The sequence below is a fragment of the Argopecten irradians genome, chromosome 4 (genome assembly GCF_041381155.1).
Source record: "Argopecten irradians isolate NY chromosome 4, Ai_NY, whole genome shotgun sequence".
NCBI classification, from domain to species: Eukaryota; Metazoa; Mollusca; class Bivalvia; order Pectinida; family Pectinidae; genus Argopecten; species Argopecten irradians.
Window position 1 is genome coordinate 49,572,385 of NC_091137.1, and position 22,550 is coordinate 49,594,934.

A 22,550-nucleotide genomic window follows, 5' to 3' on the forward strand; every position below is an offset into this window, starting at 1 on the left:
CTATACATAGTAAAAGTATTAGAAATTGATAATGAGCGTATCAATAAATGACAACAAAAAGAAAAGGAACTCATTTTAAGAGACAGATGATTCGAATACAAGAATACATTTTGATAAAAAGTAGTAAACATGTGGAAAAAATGCAGACTTACCACTGATTCCGTTTGACTATTTAAATATTCATATTATCTTGAGCTTACAATGTAATTGGATAAATGCCACAAAAGTAGACCAACTTTATCTTTTAATAACGACTACGAAATGTACAGTTATAATCAGATGAGCCTGCAAATAGTACTGCGTCGACAACAATATGATGTAAGCACGCTAACAATTGTGTTGGTATTAGGATAAGAAACACTGCATGGTTCCTATGCGTGGACATTAGCTAAGGATTTACTTGTTCATGGCATGGAAATTTATTATATAATAACTAAATGCTTCAAGCCAGCCGACTTAAAAACTAAAGAAATTATTTTAGAATAATTAAATATGAACGACTTTCATTAAAAATAAAAGCTGTGGACACTTGTATATGTAATATCTAGGTGCTCTGGTACTCTCGACAAAATATTGTTATAAGTATTTTGTTTATATTTTAAAATTACTTTTCCTTATTGTGCGTCGTGTCTGTGTATCTGTATTAGGAACAAGTCGATGGGGCAAGGATAAAGTATCAATGCAGTAACAGCTACAAAATATACCTACCTTGGTCTGAATACGATATTGGAAATACCAGCGGGCGTAATGTTTTTCCAATCTAATTAAAGTTTGACTTGTACTTTCTGCTCCACTACGATGCTCTAAGATACAGGTATTGTAGAGAATCGTAGTAGAGCTGAATTAAAAGTCTCCAGAAACAAATACAACAGTAATTCTACTTTCGGTTTCGATTCTTCATAGATAAGCAAAACAATCTATGATCTGGCAGCAAACTTTAGGTGCATTGTATCGATTCCACTTGGAACAATAAATGCAAATGAGTTCTATAGGTATAATGAACAATATGCTTTTAAAATCAGAAATACATTATTTACAATGTCACCTTGTCGGTGGTGTACTATCACATGCGAGACACGTGATGACATTGTAATATTTCAATTATTTACGTCTCTAATTATAGATTTGCACAAGGCCAGAGATTCGCAAAATGTTTTGATGAATAATAAAAATGAAATACGCTTGAAATGCAAATGTATATGGACTGAATGTTTGACTTTTTTTTCACATGAGTTAATTTCGTTGTTTAATGTCTAACTCTTCTTTTTTCAAGGTGAGTTAATTTCCTCGTTTTATGTCTTACTTCTTTTTTCACGGGAGTTATTTTCGCGATTGAACTTTCACATAGTCACCGAGTTATTTGTCACGTAAAATTACCCTATATAAGTCGGTTTTCAGTATGTACAAGATATATCAAGGCTAACACCGAAGTCACAGAAATATTTTATACAATAATGTCTGTAACAAGTTCATACTATGCAAAGCACAGTAAACAGCGAATATTTTCTCATTATTTTCTCATTAGGTAGACATTTCATATGCGATTCGCACCACTGGCATTTGCAGACTAAAAAGATAATCTGACACCATGTCCTGGTAATAATATAGGGTTAGCAACTCGGTCACGTGACCTATGTTACCCCATTCACTTAAAGCGATTAAAAAGCAAATTTGTTCCAACTAACATGTTGCAAATTATACACAACCATATTTCGGAAATATTTATCTTTCATTTAACGTATCATTGAATGCCAACACTTAGACACAACTGGAGAAATCCCAAAAAAAACATCGTCAAATTCTGACGATTTCCAAACAACTAGCTCTATCCTGGTCCAAAATCTAAATAAATTGTTTGGGCGTGGGGGATTTTTATGTGTTGTTTTTAATGAAAGTGGTTATTAATGTTCTATCGTAGCCCGTAGTCCCATATTCCACTGTATACTGTCAATATTTTGCGATACTAATGTCTGTCGGGCTTGTTGTCCTCAAGATGGGTGGTACATGTAATAGGTTTACACTCTCAACATTTAAAAAAGATATTTGTAGGCTGTGTTGAAAGATACCCTGGCACATCCGTGTTATGTGCTTTTTTATAGTTTACACGTTATTGTATTGCAATAAACTCATTGCTTTGAAAATTGCCTTTTCAGTTATTTTTCAAAAACAAAAGTTGAGACTGCAATGCAAGAAAAAACAATAACACGTAACGTTACAAAACTACACTGTTTTATTTGATCGATACTGTTTTGTGCATTTATAAAACCGTGCGTCTGTCCTCAATACAATACTGGCCCTGCAGGTAGGGCGTAAGAATTGTACCTGCTGCCCCTATTGCATGATCGTAAAAGGCGACTAAATTTAGGATCTTATCTTTTCTCTTCTTCCTAACTGACTATCTTTCCTAATGCCTCCCTTGGCACCGCCTCACTTTTGGCCTTGAGTTGAGCGTTCGCCCCTGTGAGGAAGGCTCTGGGTTCTATCCCCTGGCCGAGACACACCAAAGTCTATAAAAGTGGTAGTTTCTGCTCCTGCTTAGCGCTCAGCATACAGGGAGTGGGACGACTGGTTCGCCCGTTGTCAGTATAATGTGACCGGGTGGGGTGTGTTGCTTGGTGTCTTCGGCGGCATGCTTCAGTGATATAGCACTATAAAAAGGGCAACAGTTCCACTATACAAGAAGACACAACACGAACATACCGCAGTCTCCCAAAACACGCACCTCGCACAACATACATGCAACACACCGCATACATGGGAGGCCGTCCTTACATGACCATAGCTGTTAATAGGACGTTAATCAATCAAACAAACAAACAATCAATACAATACATATATTAACAGATTTGTGTTAAGTATACACGTATACTATCATATATAAGCAATTTTATTATAAAGTACATTTAACTAACAATATTCTTCAGCATCCAAATTACAACAACCATTCCCTAATGGGAATAAAAGTCATAGTAATAGTAATTAGAACTAACGGACTAAGTAATCTAAAGAATATAAACCTGACAACACTAAGGCTCACACTTCCTACTTTGGGGATTAACAAATTAACTCCTGGTCATTTTATAGGCAGCACCCGCTGCCACAGTACCCGCGGCAGCTTTGCCGGCTACTCCGATACCTGCCGCTGCTAATGATTGCATCACGGAAACAGCAGTTAATGTGGTGATGCTGCCTCCATATGTTGACATCAGTGCAGCTTCAGCGGAACCAGCGGCTGTCCCCGCGGCGGAGAACCCCACACCACCAAGTCCGGCTGTCCCGGCGGCGGAGGCCCCCAAAACACTAAGTCCGGCTGTCCCGGCTGCGGAAACCCCCGCGGCACCAACTGCGCCTGTTAACGCAACGGGGGTCACTTAAAACAGCTACCGTTCCGAGTCCAGCGACAATGGCAGCTTCAGACAAGTTGATACATGTCTTGACAGCTAACCAAATCATAACAAAACCAGTCACTTCAGTTCTCAAGTTTTCATTATGACGAATGGTGAAAAACTACAACATGCAAAAAACACACTTTAGTTACATGTACAATTCTGTATGTACTCGGTTATACATTATACAATTAAGCGTTACATATCATGCCTATATCATTATTATAAAAACAAACGCGAATTATCTGACCGCAACTAATAATCGACTGATTATCTATAAACTAGATGTAGCATACATATGTAGGTACCACTATGTCAATGTATAGGTCTAAATAGATATACATTTCTAAATTATGCCAAATTCAGATTCCACTCGCTACTGTTACTAAAAATAGACTTCGTTATATCCAACACCAAGTTGGCAATTCTGCACAAACTACTGTTTTGACAGCTACTCGACTGACATGACATGACAATAAGACTTATTTTCGTCTTATATAAACATATTTGTAATAGACTTACACCGTGCCTTAGCAAGGGATTGCTTATAAACTTCCACCATAAACACAATCGACGACCATGCCGTTTTACCGGAAGAACAAAGATGAGGACTAAATGCGGACTAAAATCCGGATATACAACAAACTAAAATCCGGTTAACCAGGTTCCGGAATTACATACATAATTACTTATAACTACTATCGGAGACAGAACACTCCCCGTCTGATATATCTATATCACCTTTTAAAATAAGAATTGTCAAAAATGGAAGGGGAACATAGTTCGTACATATACCAATTATGCAAATACTTCAGGGTGAAAGCAGCCCTGATTCAATGTTCGTTTTGATTTAAAAGTTCACTATTTGCACACAATACAGAAAGTCTGTTCCAAAATAGTCTCTTCACTCCGGAATATATATGTCCGAATCAGGAGTATAATATTCAGTTCCTAGACACCAGAAGCACAACTTCGCTGGCAGGTCTGGAGTATACCTTACGGTCTGTTCCAATACACACTTCGATTTTCCTTACGCGACCGTCAGCGCTAGGGACAGCCCTATGAATCACACCATGGGCCACTCATTACGATACAATGACTTGTCCCTCAAGAGAACTACGTCTCCTTCCTGTAGATTCTTTTCGTCTTGCTGCCACTTCCTTCTCTCTTGCAATGGAGACAAGTATTCAGCTTTCCATCTTTTCCAAAAGCAATTGGCTAGATGCTGAACACACCTCCACTGAGCCTTGTATATGTCCTTCAATGTGAAATCATCCACACAGTGGGAGTCCACTTTGTGAGTGGTCTTCAAACACAAGAGTGTATTGGGAGTCAATGGCGTTGGAGACATTGGATCAGCAGACACACCTGCTATCGGTCTGGAGTTGATGATTGAACAAACTTCGGCCATGAAAGTTACAAGAACCTCGTGTGTTAACTTTTTGCCTTGCACATCCAACAGCAGTGCGTCCAGAATTCTTCGACTCACTCCAATAAGTCTTTCCCACACTCCACCCATATGTGAGGCATGCGGAGGGTTAAATTTCCACGTGATGCCTTTCCGTGTTAAGAAACTCTTGAAGTTTGGATCGTCAACGTTGATGACAGTGGAGTCAAGTTCCTTCGCTGCTCCCACGAAATTTGTTCCGCAGTCAGAACGTATGAATTTCACTTCCCCACGGAGAGACGTGAAACGACGAAGAGCATTGATGAAACTCGAGGTTGTCATCTCTTCTATGACTTCGATATGGACAGCACGTATGACAAGACATGTCAATATCACTGCCAATCTCTTTGAGTGTGCTTGGCCTCCACGGGTTTTTCGTGTGATCACTGTCCATGGTCCAAATACATCTATTCCAACATACGTGAATGGAGGCGAAAGATCCATACGCTCAGGAGGCAGATCTGCCATCTTAGGAGATTGTTGCTTTCCACGCAACTTTAAACATTGCACACAGCTTCGCAGATGAGTGTTGATCATACGCCGACATCCAATTATCCAATAGCCCGCAGCACGTATTGCACCTTCTGTGAACAATCGACCCTGATGCTGGACTTCCTGATGATAGTGAGCAACAACGAGTCTAGTGACATGGTGAGATTTGGGCAAGATAACTGGGTTCTTCTGAGTTTGTGGAAGGTCAGAATTCTTCAAACGTCCCCCAACGTGAAGAAGACCATCATCATCAAGGAATGGATCCAGATTGAGTATTGAGCTATTTCTTGGAACATCCTTTCCACTTGCAAGTGCCTTGATCTCCTTATGGAATGCTTTTTTCTGAACAACTTTCACGACGAATTGTTCCGACCGTTTGACTAAATCATGCTCTTCCGCAGAGTTGCATGTCTGTTGATCCGGTTTGGTTTTTGTCCATCTAGCGGCCAAGCTTTTCACGTTAGAGATAGCTCGTACAAGACGATGCCATGAAGAGAAGTATTCAAATCTACTGCTCTCAAACGTCTTTCCTGAAGTTTTCTCTACTTCTGTTTTGAGGATACGTATTTCACGATCATTCTCGGGACTAATTAGAGGGTAGTCCGCATCTTCTCCATGGTCTTGTTTCTCCTCCAGTAGATGAGTAGGTCCTTTGAGCCACGTGCAGTCTTGGAGACCATCTGCAGGAACTGACCGAGTAGCCTCATCTGCCGGATTCAGTTTTGAACAGACGTAGTTCCAGTCGCTGGGGCTGCTGCACCTGCGGATGCGTTCGACGCGGTTTTCCACATATATGAAGAATCGTTTTGTTTCGTTGCGAATATAGCCCAGGACGACACGGCTATCTGTAAAGAACCGCACACGATCAAAGCCAATGTCCATTTCATCCCGAACAGTTTCAAACAGTTCTGTCGCTAAAACCGCGCCACACAGCTCCAGTCTTGGAATGGTATGCCCGTGCTTTGGGGCTAACTTCTCTTTGCCTAGCACAAATCCAAGACTTTGAGATCCATTCGAGTCAGTGAGCTTAATGTAAACTACGGCTGCGATTGCCTTCTCTGACGCATCAGAGAAAATACAGAGTTCCTTCGTTACTGCCTTGCTCATAGACATACCGCCATAAGTACGCTGAATCCTTACATTCTGCAAATGTTGCAATGATGACTTCCATTGTTGCCATTTGTGCAGACAATCTGGTCGTAACGGTTCATCCCATTCGGCTCCATCAGACATTGCTTCTCGGAGAATGGCCTTTCCTGTTATTGTTATAGGTGCGAGAAAACCCAATGGATCGAATAGACTATTCACACATGAAAGGACGCATCGTCTTGTGAATGGTTTCTCTTCAGGTTCAACGTGAAATGTGAATTCGTCACGCTGGAGATCCCAGCGCATTCCCAAGCTGCGTTGTGATGGGAGCGCTTCCCTTTCAAATTCAAGGTTCTTCAGTTCCTTGGCAAGGTCATCAGGTTCAAATGCCGACAACACCTCAGATGAATTTGACGCTATCTTGTGCAAGCGGAGGTCACCAAATTCTTTCAGTGCGGCACGAGTGCGACTCATGAGGTCAATGGCTTCCTCTTTAGAAGGAAACGAGGACAAAGCGTCATCAACGTAAAAGTTGCGATGGACAAAATGCTTGACGTCAGCACCATATTTCTCTTCAGCTACATCTGCTGTTCTCCTAAGTCCGAAAGTAGCCACCGCAGGCGAAGGACTGTTTCCAAACACGTGGACTTTCATTTGGTAATCAACTAAGGGTTGGTTCAAATCGTTGTCCTTATGCCAAATGAAACGCAAGTACTTCCGATGGTCGGGATGTACGAGAAAGCAATAGAACATTTGCTGGACATCAGCAGTTATTGCAACAGTTTCTTTCCGAAATCGTAACAAGACCCCAAGAAGACTATTGAGCATGTCTGGTCCTGACATCAAAACGCTATTCAAAGACTTGCCCTGCACCTTTGCCGAAGAATCGAAAACGCCTCTGATGCGGTCTTTCTTCTGGGGGTGGTACACTCCAAACAATGGTAGGAACCAGCATTCCTCGTTTGGATCAAGAGAAGTGGCAATTTCCGCATGCCCAGAGTCCAGTAAGCCTTTCATGAACTCTAAGAAATGTTCTCTTTTCACAGGGTTACGGCCTAAGCTTTCATCAAGGCTTTTAGCTCGGTCCATGGCTTGTTTCCTATTGTTGGGTAGGCGATCTCTGTTTTCCTTAAAAGGAAGGGGCGCTATCCATCGTCCTGTGTGTTCCTTCTTCATCTGGTTTTCCATCAGAGACAAGAAGGCTTTATCTTCCACAGACTTTCCCAGTTTGTTGTCCCTTTCAGTGCGATGAAAAATGTCAGAAACCCGGATCTTGCTGTCACATGGGCTTAAGACTGAAGTATGTCCTGGTGCAGGATTCAGTAACGTCTTCAGGACGTTTGCATTAGATGACGGTGCATGGAGTCCGTCCAAACAGGACTCACCGACAACTACCCAGCCAAGATGCAGTCGTTGTGCATACGGATGACCTGGAGGTCCAGTCTTTTGTTCCAAGACGTGATGGGCAAGCAGCATGTCCCTGCCAATCAGGAGTAAGATTTCAGAGTTGACCGAGAGAGGAGGAATACAACTGGATATATCTGTCAAATGTTGGTAATGAATGGCAACTTCTGGTGTGGGTATCTCTTCCCTGTTGTTGGGGATGGTGTCACACTCTATGATGTTAGGGAGTTCCATTGAGGCAGTGCCATCTATAGACTCTATGATGAAACCTGATGACTGTCTACCGCTTGTTTCCACTTTCCCATTACATGTAGAAAGAAGATAATTATCTGATACTGAATCAGGATCGAAGATATCAAAGAGTTCTTTCCTTCCAAGTGACCTATTACTCTGCTCATCCAGAATTGCATATGCTCGAATAGGATCTTTCCTACTGCCCTTGTGACGAACTGTGACTAGGACTATCTTTGCGCATGATTTTCCTTGAAAATGCTTTCCACAAATTTCAGTACATTTAACGTTTACCTTCTCCTTCTCCCCGCCATGATCCTGAGCCACCACAGGACTGTGGTCGCTGTGCATACCTGTTGAATGATTTATGCTCTTACAAATGTTACACTTTACCTCCTCCTTACAGTCTTGTTTCTTATGTTTGCCGTCACAGCACCGAAAACAATGTCCATGTTTTCTTAGCAAATCTCTACGATCCTTGATGCTTTTTGTTTTGAATACCCGGCAGTCATTCAATGAGTGTCCAGCATTGTGAATCAAACACCTAGATTCCACTCGACCAGATACTGATTCTGAGACAGATGTTTTGTGAACAGATATATGAGGTTTCTTCCTGTTACCTTGTGTTACTGGGTTGTCGGAATCAGCACTACTGCTTATATAGTCGAAACCTGGATCATTCAGTGTCATTGCTATCTCTTGAACAAATACACAGAGGAATGAAAAGGGTGGGAATGCGACACCATGTGTGCGTTTGAAGGTCATAGCCCTATCACGCCATTTGTTTTGAAGACCAGCCGGCAGTTTCTGTATTACAGGATTTACGCCAATTGATGTGTCAAAGTAACTGAGAAGTCCACTGTATTTTTCATCTTCTTTTACAGCAAGTATTTCGTTCAATGTATCTGACAGTTCATAGAATCTTGGTTTGTCTTTGTAGGATAACCTTGGGAAATTACGTAGTTTCTGTTTTAGAGCATGTTCCACTCTCTCTGGGCTTCCAAAAAAACTATCAAGTCTTTCCCATGCCTTTGTCAAAGCTTTTTTATGGTCTCCTGCATGTGCCGTCTTAATGCTGGACACTTGTGGACTTGACTGTGGTCCCAGCCACTTAACCATCAAGTCGATCTCTTCTGAAGGTTTAGCATCAACCTCCTTGATTACTTCTTTAAATGTTTCCTTCCAAGAAAGGTAAGTTTCCGGTTTATCAGTAAACTTTATAAGGCGATCTGTGACAAGTTCTCGTTTTATCAGATACCTGGAAAGCCCTTTAACAGCATCATGATCATCAGAATAGTGAGAAGCATGTAACTGATCCTCTGGTGGCACATTGGGGGCTTGTACATGAGGTGAGTGAGGAACTTGTGTCCGAGCCTCTGGTGGCATGTAGGGAGCTTGTACATGAGATGAGTGAGGAGCTTGTGTCCGAGCCTCTGGTGGCATGTAGGGAGCTTGTACATGAGATGAGTGAGGAGCTTGTGTCCGAGCCTCTGGTGGCATGTAGGGAGCTTGTACATGAGATGAGTGAGGAGCTTGTGTCCGAGCCTCTGGTGGCATGTAGGGAGCTTGTACATGAGGTGAGTGAGGAGCTTGTGTCCGAGCCTCTGGTGGCATGTAGAGAGCCTGTGCATGAGGTGAGTGAGGAGCTTGTGTCTGAGCCTCTGAAGGTCCGTGTTTCCCTTGTAACTGTTCCTGTACAAGTAGGTTCGGAGCATCATTATGTGTGGAAACATTAGAGTGCCCTGACTGTAAAAAGGTGTCGGATTTCAATTGGTTCTGTTCTTGTACATAATTAACAGTTCTTTGGTGAACACTTGATTCTGAGACATCAGAGATATCCTCTCCTGGGCCCTCCAGCTCTTCAAGGACAGCATCCATTTCTACGCTGGCCACTTTGGTTTCCTGTTCTGCCTTTAAGTTTTTAAGCGTAGCCTCAATGTCTGCATTTTTAATTAACGTCTCTGCCTCCAACCGAGCCTTTTCTTTAAGGAGATCAGCTTCTCGCGATGCAAATACCATGTTGGCTTTCGCTCCTTCAAGTTTTGCCTTTTGACGTGCTATTATCACACTTGCTGAGGATTTACCTGAGGATGTTTTAGAAAGTTTAGACTTCTGCACACTTCTTGAACTCATACAATCAGTTGGTCTTTGCCACGGTCCAAAAACAGCTTCTAGTTTCTGTCTGACAGATTTCGCAATTAAACTGTGCGAGGTAAGTTCTCGTGCACTTTCCCCAGAGTTCTGTCTTTGTAAATATCCTCTAAATTCCTTAGATAAAACCAAGTAGCGTTGGTAAGTATCTTTGAGGGAAATCACTGTATTGGCCTGTTGATCCCGTTCTGTTGTTGACTCTACAATTAAGAGAAGCTCGTCCATTTCTCTTACCATACGAGAAAGTTTTGCAGTATATTTCATGACTTCTACTTCAAAAAGTTCTCGCCCTTTTTCTGTGAGTATGTGTTGCCGTTTATCAGTGCTAGTGTCGGTTGATTGTGTGTGTTGGTCCAACATATCAGTGGAGTCTGTTTGCTGGTGCAGCGATTCAGTACTAGAAAGTCCCTGGTCCAGGGGGTTCGAAGGTGTAGCCATCCTTGTTATTTCGGTTTTTTCACTGTCTTGACAGCTAACCAAATCATAACAAAACCAGTCACTTCAGTTCTCAAGTTTTCATTATGACGAATGGTGAAAAACTACAACATGCAAAAAACACACTTTAGTTACATGTACAATTCTGTATGTACTCGGTTATACATTATACAATTAAGCGTTACATATCATGCCTATATCATTATTATAAAAACAAACGCGAATTATCTGACCGCAACTAATAATCGACTGATTATCTATAAACTAGATGTAGCATACATATGTAGGTACCACTATGTCAATGTATAGGTCTAAAATAGATATACATTTCTAAATTATGCCAAATTCAGATTCCCCTCGCTACTGTTACTAAAAATAGACTTCGTTATATCCAACATCAAGTTGGCAATTCTGCACAAACTACTGTTTGACAGCTACTCGACTGACATGACATGACAATAAGACTTATTTTCGTCTTATATAAACATATTTGTAATAGACTTACACCGTGCCTTAGCAAGGGATTGCTTATAAACTTCCACCATAAACACAATCGACGACCATGCCGTTTTACCGGAAGAACAAAGATGAGGACTAAATGCGGACTAAAATCCGGATATACAACAAACTAAAATCCGGTTAACCAGGTTCCGGAATTACATACATAATTATTTAAAATTTCTATCGGAGACAGAACAATACAGTTCACTGGATATGAAAGTAATACTCTGTGTAAGTAAATCATCTGTGTAAGTACACAAATTAAAACATACTTATTTACCTTCTTCAACACCCGTAACTCCGCTTTTGAAAACTCACCTTGATCTAGACATACTCCGGCAAAGATGACAAGGAATAGAACGATGTTATATTTCGACATTATCTTGATAGATCTGTAAAAAGAAGACACAATATTGTTTTCATTTCAAAATATCTTATTGATGATACTAGAATTAGAAATATATATAATAGCACTTATGGCAATAAACCATGTAGTTCGGTTATAGGAGGGCACCTGCTGATTTGGTAGCGTGATACCTGAAAAAAGTATGTCAGAATTGCTGAAGAGTTATTCCCCCTTTTTAATTGAAGACATCTTGGTACAGGGACAGCTTTGAAAGAGGCTAAGTTTATGTGAAAAAATAACTGGGTTTGAACACTCAATTTCCTCAGAATTTCGATGCATTTTTTTGTTTGATATCTGATTTATGTTTTTAATCTGATTTCGGATTATAATCTCAAACGTATTGCGATAGATGGGAATGGATTCATTTTCCTGTCACTGACTTCATAATCCGGCATGGCACCGGCATGGTCTATAGTTTGGCCAAGTTAAATTATATTTAAAAGTAGAGGAATTATTTTTTGTGATACATTATGAATGCAATGAAATATTTCATTATTTTGAATTTGTTTCTTTATAGAATATATTCTATGATATTCGACTCGGAATAATTTTGGCGACCGTGAATATACTTGCCGAACTTCGGCCGAGTTCTACTTTCTTGTCGAGATCGCATATAAACATAGGCTAGCATTAATGTGATCGGATCACTTTAGACATTGAACATTTGATTTTAATCTTTAATCACCCCTTTGAGACGATTGCGATCGTATTGATTCACTTTACTCACTCAGGGCGAGATTCCCTGTTGGGTCGAGTTTACCTAGCGATCATGACCTATATATTTTGGTGAAGTCGACGTCCAAATGTGAACCGTTTTCTGTACATGTACAGGAATGTTATGAAAAATTTAACATTACTTGTAATTTTGTAATATGAGAGATGTTTTTGATATCACAATTATGAAGCAAAACAGTATTTTAGTAATTGTATACCATTATTACCAGTATAACTATTAAAAGTATTTTAAAGGTGTTCTAATTATACATTTTGTTTTTCTCTTTATGCACGAATGCATATTTAGTAAGCCGCCCCCTCCTATAGCTATCATGTATACTTATACATGATAGCTATAGGAGGGGGCGGCTTACTAGAGCAAAGAGACGAAAGAGGGCAGGAGCAGCAACAGTGCCTCCAGAAGCGGAGTCTGCGATGCCTAGCCATGGGACAAATTCAGGACCTTCTGCAGCCGGGAGTGGAACTGACCATTCTAGATCTATGCCACCTGAGCTACCGGTGGCAGCACCACCTCCTGCATTACAAGACCCGGGAACGTTTGATGTAATGCCAACCCCTATTGCAAGTGTTAATGATATATTAAGCTTGCATGTATCTGCTTCAGTGAAGCAAAAGATTACTAATGGAAACTATGTTGAACTCTCACCATTGTTGTCTAACTCAAGGGAGATTCCCATCAGGCTCTTAGAATATCTCTAGTCGATGAAAAGCTTGTTTAAATGATTGAGGATGGTTTCCCAGGATCAATCAATTTATTTGATTGATGGCTTGCCATTATGGTCTATTGATGGACCAGCAGCCATGTTAATTGGTGGATTAATGTTTCCCAGAATCTATCAATTAATTTATGTTGCAATTTTGATTGTATTTGTTTGATGGCGTGCCGTTATGGTCTATTGACAGACCTTGCCGCCAAATGTAGATATCAATTAATGCTGTGACCATAAATCCAAAATTTGAATTCTTTCTTGTCTGTGCATCTATTGATAAATACCAGGCGCGTAGCTGCCATGTAAGCAAATAAGCCCGTGCATGCACATTATTTTCCTAAGTATGTGTAATAAAAATCGAGAGATCCAATATTCGAGGGACGTTTGAAATCTACTGCTCAGTAAATTTGGAGTTTGACGTTTTATGTTTTTGTAAAACTCGTTTTAGAATGGCTATACCACGTGTGAGAGTGACAGTCTATACATAGTAAAAGTATTAGAAATTGATAATGAGCGTATCAATAAATGACAACAAAAAGAAAAGGAACTCATTTTAAGAGACAGATGATTCGAATACAAGAATACATTTTGATAAAAAGTAGTAAACATGTGGAAAAAATGCAGACTTACCACTGATTCCGTTTGACTATTTAAATATTCATATTATCTTGAGCTTACAATGTAATTGGATAAATGCCACAAAAGTAGACCAACTTTATCTTTTAATAACGACTACGAAATGTACAGTTATAATCAGATGAGCCTGCAAATAGTACTGCGTCGACAACAATATGATGTAAGCACGCTAACAATTGTTTTGATAAGGATATGAAACGCTGCATGGTTCCTATGCGTGGACATTAGCTAAGGATTTACTTGTTCATGGCATGGAAATTTATTATATAATAACTAAATGCTTCAAGCCAGCCGACTTAAAAACTAAAGAAATTATTTTAGAATAATTAAATATGAACGACTTTCATTAAAAATAAAAGCTGTGGACACTTGTATATGTAATATCTAGGTGCTCTGGTACTCTCGACAAAATATTGTTATAAGTATTTTGTTTATATTTTAAAATTACTTTTCCTTATTGTGCGTCGTGTCTGTGTATCTGTATTAGGAACAAGTCGATGGGGCAAGGATAAAGTATCAAGCAGTAACAGCTACAAAATATACCTACCTTGGTTGTTTTTCAGAGATAACTCAAGGGAGCGATCTGTCTGCTGTGAAGGTCTACCAGCAACTGTGAGATCTGGGGCTCTGTGTAGTGTTTTGTCACTATTAGTAACGCAAAACATCCAACAATGCCACTACCTTTGTCGTTTTCCTATTGGTCAGGAACCAAAATCATGCTAAAAAATTAGCATGTCTATATATAAAGCCAGTGAAGTCTGAATACGATATTGGAAATACCAGCGGGTGTAATGTTTTTCCAATCTAATTAAAGTTTGACTTGTAATTTCTGCTCCACTACGACGCTCTAAGATACAGGTATTGTAGAGAATCGTAGTAGAGCTGAATTAAAAGTCTCCAGAAACAAATACAACAGTAATTCTACTTTCGGTTTCGATTCTTCATAGATAAGCAAAACAATCTATGATCTGGCAGCAAACTTTGGGTGCATTGTATCGATTCCACTTGGAACAATAAATGCAAATGAGTTCTATAGGTATAATGAACAATATGCTTTTAAAATCAGAAATACATTATTTACAATGTCACCTTGTCGGTGGTGTACTATCACATGCGAGACACGTGATGACATTGTAATATTTCAATTACGTCTCTAATTATAGATTTGCACAAGGCCAGAGATTCGCAAAATGTTTTGATGAATAATAAAAATGAAATACGCTTGAAAACAAATGTATATGGACTGAATGTTTAACTTTTTTTACATGAGATAATTTCGTTGTTTAATGTCTAACTCTTCTTTTTTCAAGGTGAGTTAATTTCCTCGTTTTATGTCTTACTTCTTTTTTTCACGGGAGTTATTTTCGCGATTGAACTTTCACAGAGTCACCGAGTTATTTTTCACATGAAATTACCCGCGAATTGTTATTGCATACGGATATAAGTCGGTTTTCGGTATGTACAAGATATATCAAGGCTAACACCGAATACACAGAAATATTTGATACAATAATGTCTGTAACAAGTTCATACTATGCAAAGCACAGTAAACAGCGAATATTTTCTCATTATTTTCTCATTAGGTAGACATTTCATATGCGATTCGCACCACTGGCATTTGCAGACTAAAAAGATAACCTGACACCATGTCTTGGTAATATAGGGTTAGCAACTCGGTCACGTGACCTATGTTACCCCATTCACTTAAAGCGATTAAAAAGCAAATTTGTTCCAACTAACATGTTGCAAATTATACACAACCATATTTCGGAAATATTTATCTTTCATTTAACGTATCATTGAATGCCAACACTTAGACACAACTGGAGAAATCCCAAAAAAATCATCGTCAAATTCTGACGATTTCCAAACAACTAGCTATATCCTGGTCCAAAATCTCAATAGAATACGATCTTAAAGGTCATATGGTTACAAAATGATGTTTGGACGTGTGGGTCGTGTCGGCATACTTTTGCGACAGAATCTGTTTGAAATCGACTACTGAAAAATGGATCCCGTTGTAAAACTATATTACATATAGACGATTTTGATGTGTTGTTTTTCAATAAGGGTGGTTATTGATGTACTATCGTAGTCCACATTTCACTGCATATTGTCAATATTTTACGTTGCGAATGTCTGTCGGGTTTGTTGTCCTCAAGATGGGTGGTTCATATAATGGGTTTACACTCTCAACATTTAAAAAAAATATATCTGTAGGCTGTGTTGAACGATACCCTGGCAGATGTGCATTAATCGAAGTACCTATCCGTGTTTTTTTATAGTTTTTACGTCATTGTATTTCAATAAACTCATTGCTTTAAAAATTGCCTTTTCCATTTATTTTTCAAAAAATAGGTTGAGACTGCAATACAAGAAAAAAACAGTAACATGTAACGTTACACAACTACATTTTTTTGTATTTGATCGATACTGTTTTGTGCATTTATGAAACTTTGCGCATGTCCTCAAAATAATATATATATATTAACAAATTTATGTAAAGTATACTTATACACTATCATATAAAGTCAATTTTATTATTAAGTACGTTTATCGAACAATATTCAGCATCAAGTCATAGTAATAGTAATTAGACCTCACGGGCTTTACAACGCATTAGAAGTTGGAAAATATTTATACCTATACATTATATACGTTTTTGAATGCGTAATTAAGAAAATAACACATACACATACTCGACTGATGAACTACATATACATGTATATTGAAGACAATGTTAGTATGATCTTACATAATTTTCAAACATCTCATATACATGATCAGAAAATACATTAGATGTCACATAATTGCATACACATATAGGTCGGTTTACAGTAAGTACAAGGTATATCAAGGCTAACACTGAGCACACAGAAATACGTTATGTATGGCAAGCCAATTTAACATTTATTGAAGGAGCAATATCCCGTATTTAATCGAATTATATAAGATATATAATATATATATATGAGATATCTTATATATATGTAAGATATCTTATAAAGTATATAAGATATCTTATAAAGTATATAAGATATCTCATATATTATATAAAATATCTTCTATAATTATAGTACATTTTGTATATAAGATATCTCATATAAAAATTAAATATGTATATAAGATATCTCATATAGTATTTAAGATATCTTATTTAATTTTCTATATAAGATATCTTATATCGTATATAAGTATTTTAATTAACATATAAGATATCTTATATAATTGAAATCTCGTTGCTATATAAGATATCTTATATAGAATGAGATTTCGTAGCATTTAAAACCAGAAACTTAGTTCTCATTCGGAGCTCTTCGGAACACATCTTAGAATCGTTCGCAATGACAGAGATAGCCTGGTGCCCTGGCCTACTATGCGGAGAATTATGGGTAGGCCAGGGCACCAGGCTATGACATAGATAGTACCGAAAGGGAGAATAAACCGCAGTTTGGTTGCATTCAACGATGTATTGAAAACACAGAAGCAGATAATTCCCATCACTCTAGTTGTCAATTCGAACATGGCAACAATAAATATATTGGCTATAATGGTGACCTATCTATACATGCATACTTTTGTCTCGTTCAACCAAACGCTTGATACTAGCGTAGCATGCGAAGCAAACAAGAGTCTGGCTGAACGAGTAGTAGTATACTTTACAGCTCTCTATGACTTCCGGGTAGGGAGACTTCATTGCTGTGCCTTCGTTGAAATATCGTTCCTTTATAAGATATCTTATAAAGCAACGTGATTTTATAATTATATAAAATACCTTATATGGATAAATCAAATGAGATATCTTATATACAATATAAGATATCTTATATAGGATTAATTAAAAAAATATATGAAATATCTCATATATTATAATATATGAGATTTCTCATATATTATATAAGATATCTTATATATTAAATAAGATATCTTATATATTATATGAGATATCTCATATGCTATATGACATATCTTATATTTCTATCAAGATATCTTATATATATGCAGTGAAATTAAGATTCTCCTTTTTCGTTAGAAGAAATGATGTAGATGGAATGTAATTTTGAAGAATATATATATATATACATCTTACATTTATACCGAAGCGAGGAATGCTATGATTTTTAAGTTGCAAATTGCCGCGAGGAACACTTATTTATATAATTACGAGTCTGAAAAAATGATGATTGCACCAATAAATTGTTTATAAAACAACTGTACGCACAATAATACAAACATTGTCATTTAGTGTGAAGCTAGTAAGTTTTGAGGACACTTGTGACACACAATATAATGTAAGGTTTTGGCGTATAACTCCGCGTATATATTTCCGCATCAAATGATGACCAGATTCGTTCATCTGTGGAAAGTTAGTTCCAGAAATGTTTTTTAAGAGTCAAGAAACTTTGCAATCTATAGAATATACATATGACAGCGCTAAGGCTCACACTTCTGCACTTTGGGGTTACATTTACCACGAGCGGAACCAGCGGCTGACCCGGGGGCGGAAAACCCAACAGCACTAAGCCCAACAGGGGCCGCTACAACACCTAGCTACCACTCCTGCTGCTACGGCCTGGACAGCATCCGACAAGGAGATACAATTACCTGGATAAGAAAGTAATACTCTGTGTCAGTAAATTAGCTGTGTAATTATACAAATAAAACCATTCTTCTTTACCCTCTTCACCACTTGTAAATCCGCTTTTTAAGACTCACCTTGATCCGGACCATCCTCGATACTCAAGGGCTTCCGATCACTTACGATCTCTACACCCCTGGACTATCTCATAGTAAAACTGGGGGGCAACAGAATAGAACAGGTAATTTAGTCCTTTGATGAACATCAAAAGAGCCGTATAACGGTACACTGTGGTTGACTGTGTGGCTTTGATGTTAGGCGTCGCTCTCTCTGTAGTCTTCAAAGGAAATTTTTGCTAGCCTATAATTGGTCAAATGTTTTCCACTGAGCTGCCTTCAATTTCTACTATGAGATAGTCCAGGGGTGTAGAGATCGTAAGTGATCGGAAGCCCTGGAGTATCGAGGATGGATCCGGACATACTCCGGCGAAGATGACAAGGAAAAGAACGATATTATGTTTCGACAACATCCTGACTAAATCTGTTAAAAGAAGAAATATTATTGTTTTCGGCGTTAAACATTTCATTTTGAAATATTTTATTGATCAATACAAGAATTATCAACATTAATATACTATAGATCGGACCAGAGACAAAGCCTAGACAAATTCTTTCCGATATACATCATATCGTTGAAAATAAAATTTGGTGGACATACATGTACAATGTATATGGGATCAAATTTCCGTCACAGAGGTATTCTAAGGGACTCCAAAGGTCCATTTTCAGTCATATGTGAATGGTTGGGTGTGTTGCTCGGTGTCTTTTGTTGTTTGTGACAATAATATAGTACTATAAAAACACTAGTGTTCCTACGGTGAAGGAGGCACATCACAACCTGCCAAACCCTTATATGATTGAAAACAAGACGTAAGACTGTCACATCACAACCTGCCAAACCCTTATATGATTGAAAATAAGACGTAAGACTGTCACATCACAGCCAGCCAAACCCTTATATGATTGAAAACAAGACGTAAGACTGTCACATCACAACCTGCCAAACCCTTATATGATTGAAAATAAGACGTAAGACTGTCACATCACAGCCAGCCAAACCCTTATATGGTTGAAAATACGACGTAGGACAACCAGCCAAACCCTTATATGATTGAAAACAAGACGTAAGACTGTCACATCACAACCTGCCAAACCCTTATATGATTGAAAATAAGACGTAAGACTGTCACATCACAGCCAGCCAAACCCTTATATGGTTGAAAATAAGACGTAAGACTGTCACATCACAGCCAGTCAAACCCTTATATGATTGAAAATAAGACGTAAAAAACGGTCCCACACACATCATATTGATTGCAGAGGAGACCATTGACTTGAGCTGCTTATAGAACGGAAACCATGTAACTAACAATAATTTGTCCCTCGCCATCCACATTGCGTAAGCGTGTTTGTAAGCACGTATGGTTCCTATGCGCGGACTTTAGCTAAGGATGACGCAATATGTCATGCTTATTAGCTAGTTCATTGCATGGAGACTTATCATATAATTATTTAATACTTCAAACCAGTGGACTTAAAAGCTCCAGAAATTCTTTAAAGAATAAGTAAATATGAAAGACTTTCATTAAAAATGAATGTCGGGGACGCTTGTATGTGATATATAGTTGCTGTGGTACCTCGAAATTATGTTTTTTTTTAATTATGTTTCCTTATTATGCGTCGTGTCTGTCAATCTGTATTAATAGTAAGGTGATGCGAAAAGGATAGAGTATCAAAAAGTGACAGCTACTCAATCAACTTACCTTTGTTGTGATTCAGAGATAACTCAAGTGAGCGATCTGTCTGCTGTGAAGGTCTACCAATAGCTATGTGATCTTGGGCTCTGTGAGATCTGGGGCTCTTCGAAGGCCTACCAACAGCTGTGAGATCTGAGGCTCTCCGAAGGCCTACCAACAGCTGTGAGATCTGAGGCTCCGCGAAGGCCTACCAACAGCTGTGAGATCTGAGGCTCTGCGAAGACCTTACCAGCAGCTGTGAGATCTGGGGCTCTGTGAAGGCCTACCAACAGCTGTGAGATCTGGGGCTCTGTGAAGGCCTACCAACAGCTGTGAGATCTTGGGCTCTGCGAAGGCCTACCAACAGCTGTGAGATCTGGGGCTCTGTGAAGGCCTACCAACAGCTGTGAGATCTGAGCCTCCGCGACGGCCTACCAACAACTGTGAGATCTGAGGCTCTGCGACGGCCTACCAGCAGTTGTGAAATCTGGGGCTCTGTGAAGGCCTACCGACAGCTGTTAGATCTGAGGCTCCGTGAAGGCCTACCAACAGCTGTGAGATCTGAGGCTCCGCGAAGGCCTACCAACAGCTGTGAGATCTGAGGCTCCGCGAAGGCCTACCAACAGCTGTGAGATCTGAGGCTCTGTGAAGGCCTACCAACAGCTGTGAGATCTGAGGCTCTGTGAAGGCCTACCAACAGCTGTGAGATCTGAGGCTCTGCGAAGGCCTACCAACAGCTGTGAGATCTGAGGCTCTGCGAAGGCCTACCAACAGCTGTGAGATCTAAGGCTCCATGACGATCTGAGATCTCTTCGAAGGCCTACCAACAGCTGTGAGATCTGAGGCTCTGCGAAGGCCTACCAACAGCTGTGAGATCTGAGGCTCCGCGAAGGCCTACCAACAGCTGTGAGATCTGAGGCTCCGCGAAGGCCTACCAACAGCTGTGAGATCTGAGGCTCCGCGAAGGCCTACCAACAGCTGTGAGATCTGAGGCTCTGCGAAGGCCTACCAACAGCTGTGAGATCTGAGGCTGCTTGGGCTCTGTGAGATCTGGGGCTCTGCGAAGGCCTACCAACAGCTGTGAGATCTGGGGCTCTGTGAAGGCCTACCAACAGCTGTGAGATCTGGGGCTCTGCGAAGACCTACCAACAGCTGTGAGATCTGGGGCTCTGTGAAGGCCTACCAACAGCTGTGAGATCTGGGGCTCTGCGAAGGCCTACCAACAGCTGTGAGATCTGGGGCTCTGTGAAGGCCTACCAACAGCTGTGAGATCTGAGGCTCTGTGAAGGCCTACCAGCAGCTGTGAGATCTGGGGCTCTGTGAAGGCCTACCAGCAGCTGTGAGACAGCTGTGAGATCTGGGGCTCTGTGAAGGCCTACCAACAGCTGTGAGATCTGAGGCTCTGTGAAGGCCTACCAGCAGCTGTGAGATCTGGGGCTCTGTGAAGGCCTACCAGCAGCTGTGAGATCTGGGGCTCTGTGAAGGCCTACCAGCAGCTGTGAGATCTGGGGCTCTGTGAAGGCCTACCAACAGCTGTGAGATCTGGGGCTCTGTGAAGGCCTACCAGCAGCTGTGAGATCTGAGGCTCTGTGAAGGCCTACCAGCAGCTGTGAGATCTGGGGCTCTGCGAAGACCTACCAACAGCTGTGAGATCTGGGGCTCTGTGAAGGCCTACCAGCAGCTGTGAGATCTGGGGCTCTGTGAAGGCCTACCAGCAGCTGTGAGATCTGGGGCTCTGTGAAGGCCTACCAACAGCTGTGAGATCTAGGGCTTTGTGAAGGCCTACCAACAGCTGTGAGATCTGGGCTCTGTGAAGCCTACCAGCAGCTGTGAGATCTGAGGGCTCTGTGAAGGCCTACCAACAGCTGTGAGATCTGAGGCTCCGTGAAGGCCTACCAACAGCTGTGAGATCTGAGGCTCCGCGAAGGCCTACCAACAGCTGTGAGATCTGAGGCTCTGCGAAGGCCTACCAACAGCTGTGAGATCTGGGGCTCTGTGAAGGCCTACCAACAGCTGTGAGATCTGGGGCTCTGTGAAGGCCTACCAACAGCTGTGAGATCTGGGGCTCTGTGAAGGCCTACCAACAGCTGTGAGATCTGGGGCTCTGTGAAGGCCTACCAACAGCTGTGAGATCTGAGGCTCTGCGAAGGCCTACCAACAGCTGTGAGATCTGAGGCTCCGCGAAGGCCTACCAACAGCTGTGAGATCTGAGGCTCTGCGAAGGCCTACCAACAGCTGTGAGATCTGAGGCTCCGCGAAGGCCTACCAACAGCTGTGAGATCTGAGGCTCCGCGAAGGCCTACCAACAGCTGTGAGATCTGAGGCTCCGCGAAGGCCTACCAACAGCTGTGAGATCTGAGGCTCCGCGAAGGCCTACCAACAGCTGTGAGATCTGAGGCTCTGCGAAGGCCTACCAACAGCTGTGAGATCTGAGGCTCTGTGAAGGCCTACCAACAGCTGTGAGATCTGAGGCTCTGTGAAGGCCTACCAACAGCTGTGAGATCTGAGGCTCCGCGAAGGCCTACCAACAGCTGTGAGATCTGAGGCTCCGCG

General features: G+C 40.5%; 2 protein-coding genes across 3 annotated transcripts; one reads left to right on the forward strand and one right to left on the reverse strand.

Annotated features, from left to right (window-relative positions):
- Positions 1 to 261: 261 nt before the first annotated feature.
- On the forward strand, positions 262 to 3,375 carry LOC138322339 (uncharacterized). Its single transcript, XM_069266377.1, has 2 exons — positions 262 to 318; positions 3,085 to 3,375. Exons 1-2 carry the CDS (start codon positions 262 to 264, stop codon positions 3,373 to 3,375), a joined length of 348 nt encoding a protein of 115 aa, XP_069122478.1.
- LOC138321930 (uncharacterized) lies at positions 530 to 14,488 on the reverse strand. Of its 2 annotated transcripts, XM_069265967.1 has the most exons (3): positions 14,171 to 14,488; positions 11,455 to 11,528; positions 530 to 10,739 (listed from the first exon to the last, which is right to left on the reverse strand). In XM_069265967.1, the coding sequence occupies exon 3, from the start codon at positions 10,636 to 10,638 to the stop codon at positions 4,453 to 4,455; it is 6,186 nt and encodes a 2,061-aa protein (XP_069122068.1). In that variant the 5' UTR covers positions 10,639 to 10,739; positions 11,455 to 11,528; positions 14,171 to 14,488; the 3' UTR covers positions 530 to 4,452. The 2 variants fall into 2 exon arrangements, with proteins under 2 accessions (XP_069122068.1, XP_069122069.1); XM_069265968.1 differs by lacking the exons at positions 11,455 to 11,528; positions 14,171 to 14,488 and adding an exon at positions 11,141 to 11,425.
- Positions 14,489 to 22,550: the final 8,062 nt, after the last annotated feature.

Bases quoted from the DNA above. Each gene is read 5' to 3' on its own strand.
- LOC138322339 (XM_069266377.1), top strand. From the start codon at position 262: ATGTACAGTTATAATCAGATGAGCCTGCAAATAGTACTGCGTCGACAA. The intron at 319-3,084 runs GTAAGCACGCTA...GTCATTTTATAG, and splicing joins TGCGTCGACAACAATATGAT to GCAGCACCCGCTGCCACAGT.
- LOC138321930 (XM_069265967.1), bottom strand. From the start codon at position 10,638: ATGGCTACACCTTCGAACCCCCTGGACCAGGGACTTTCTAGTACTGAA.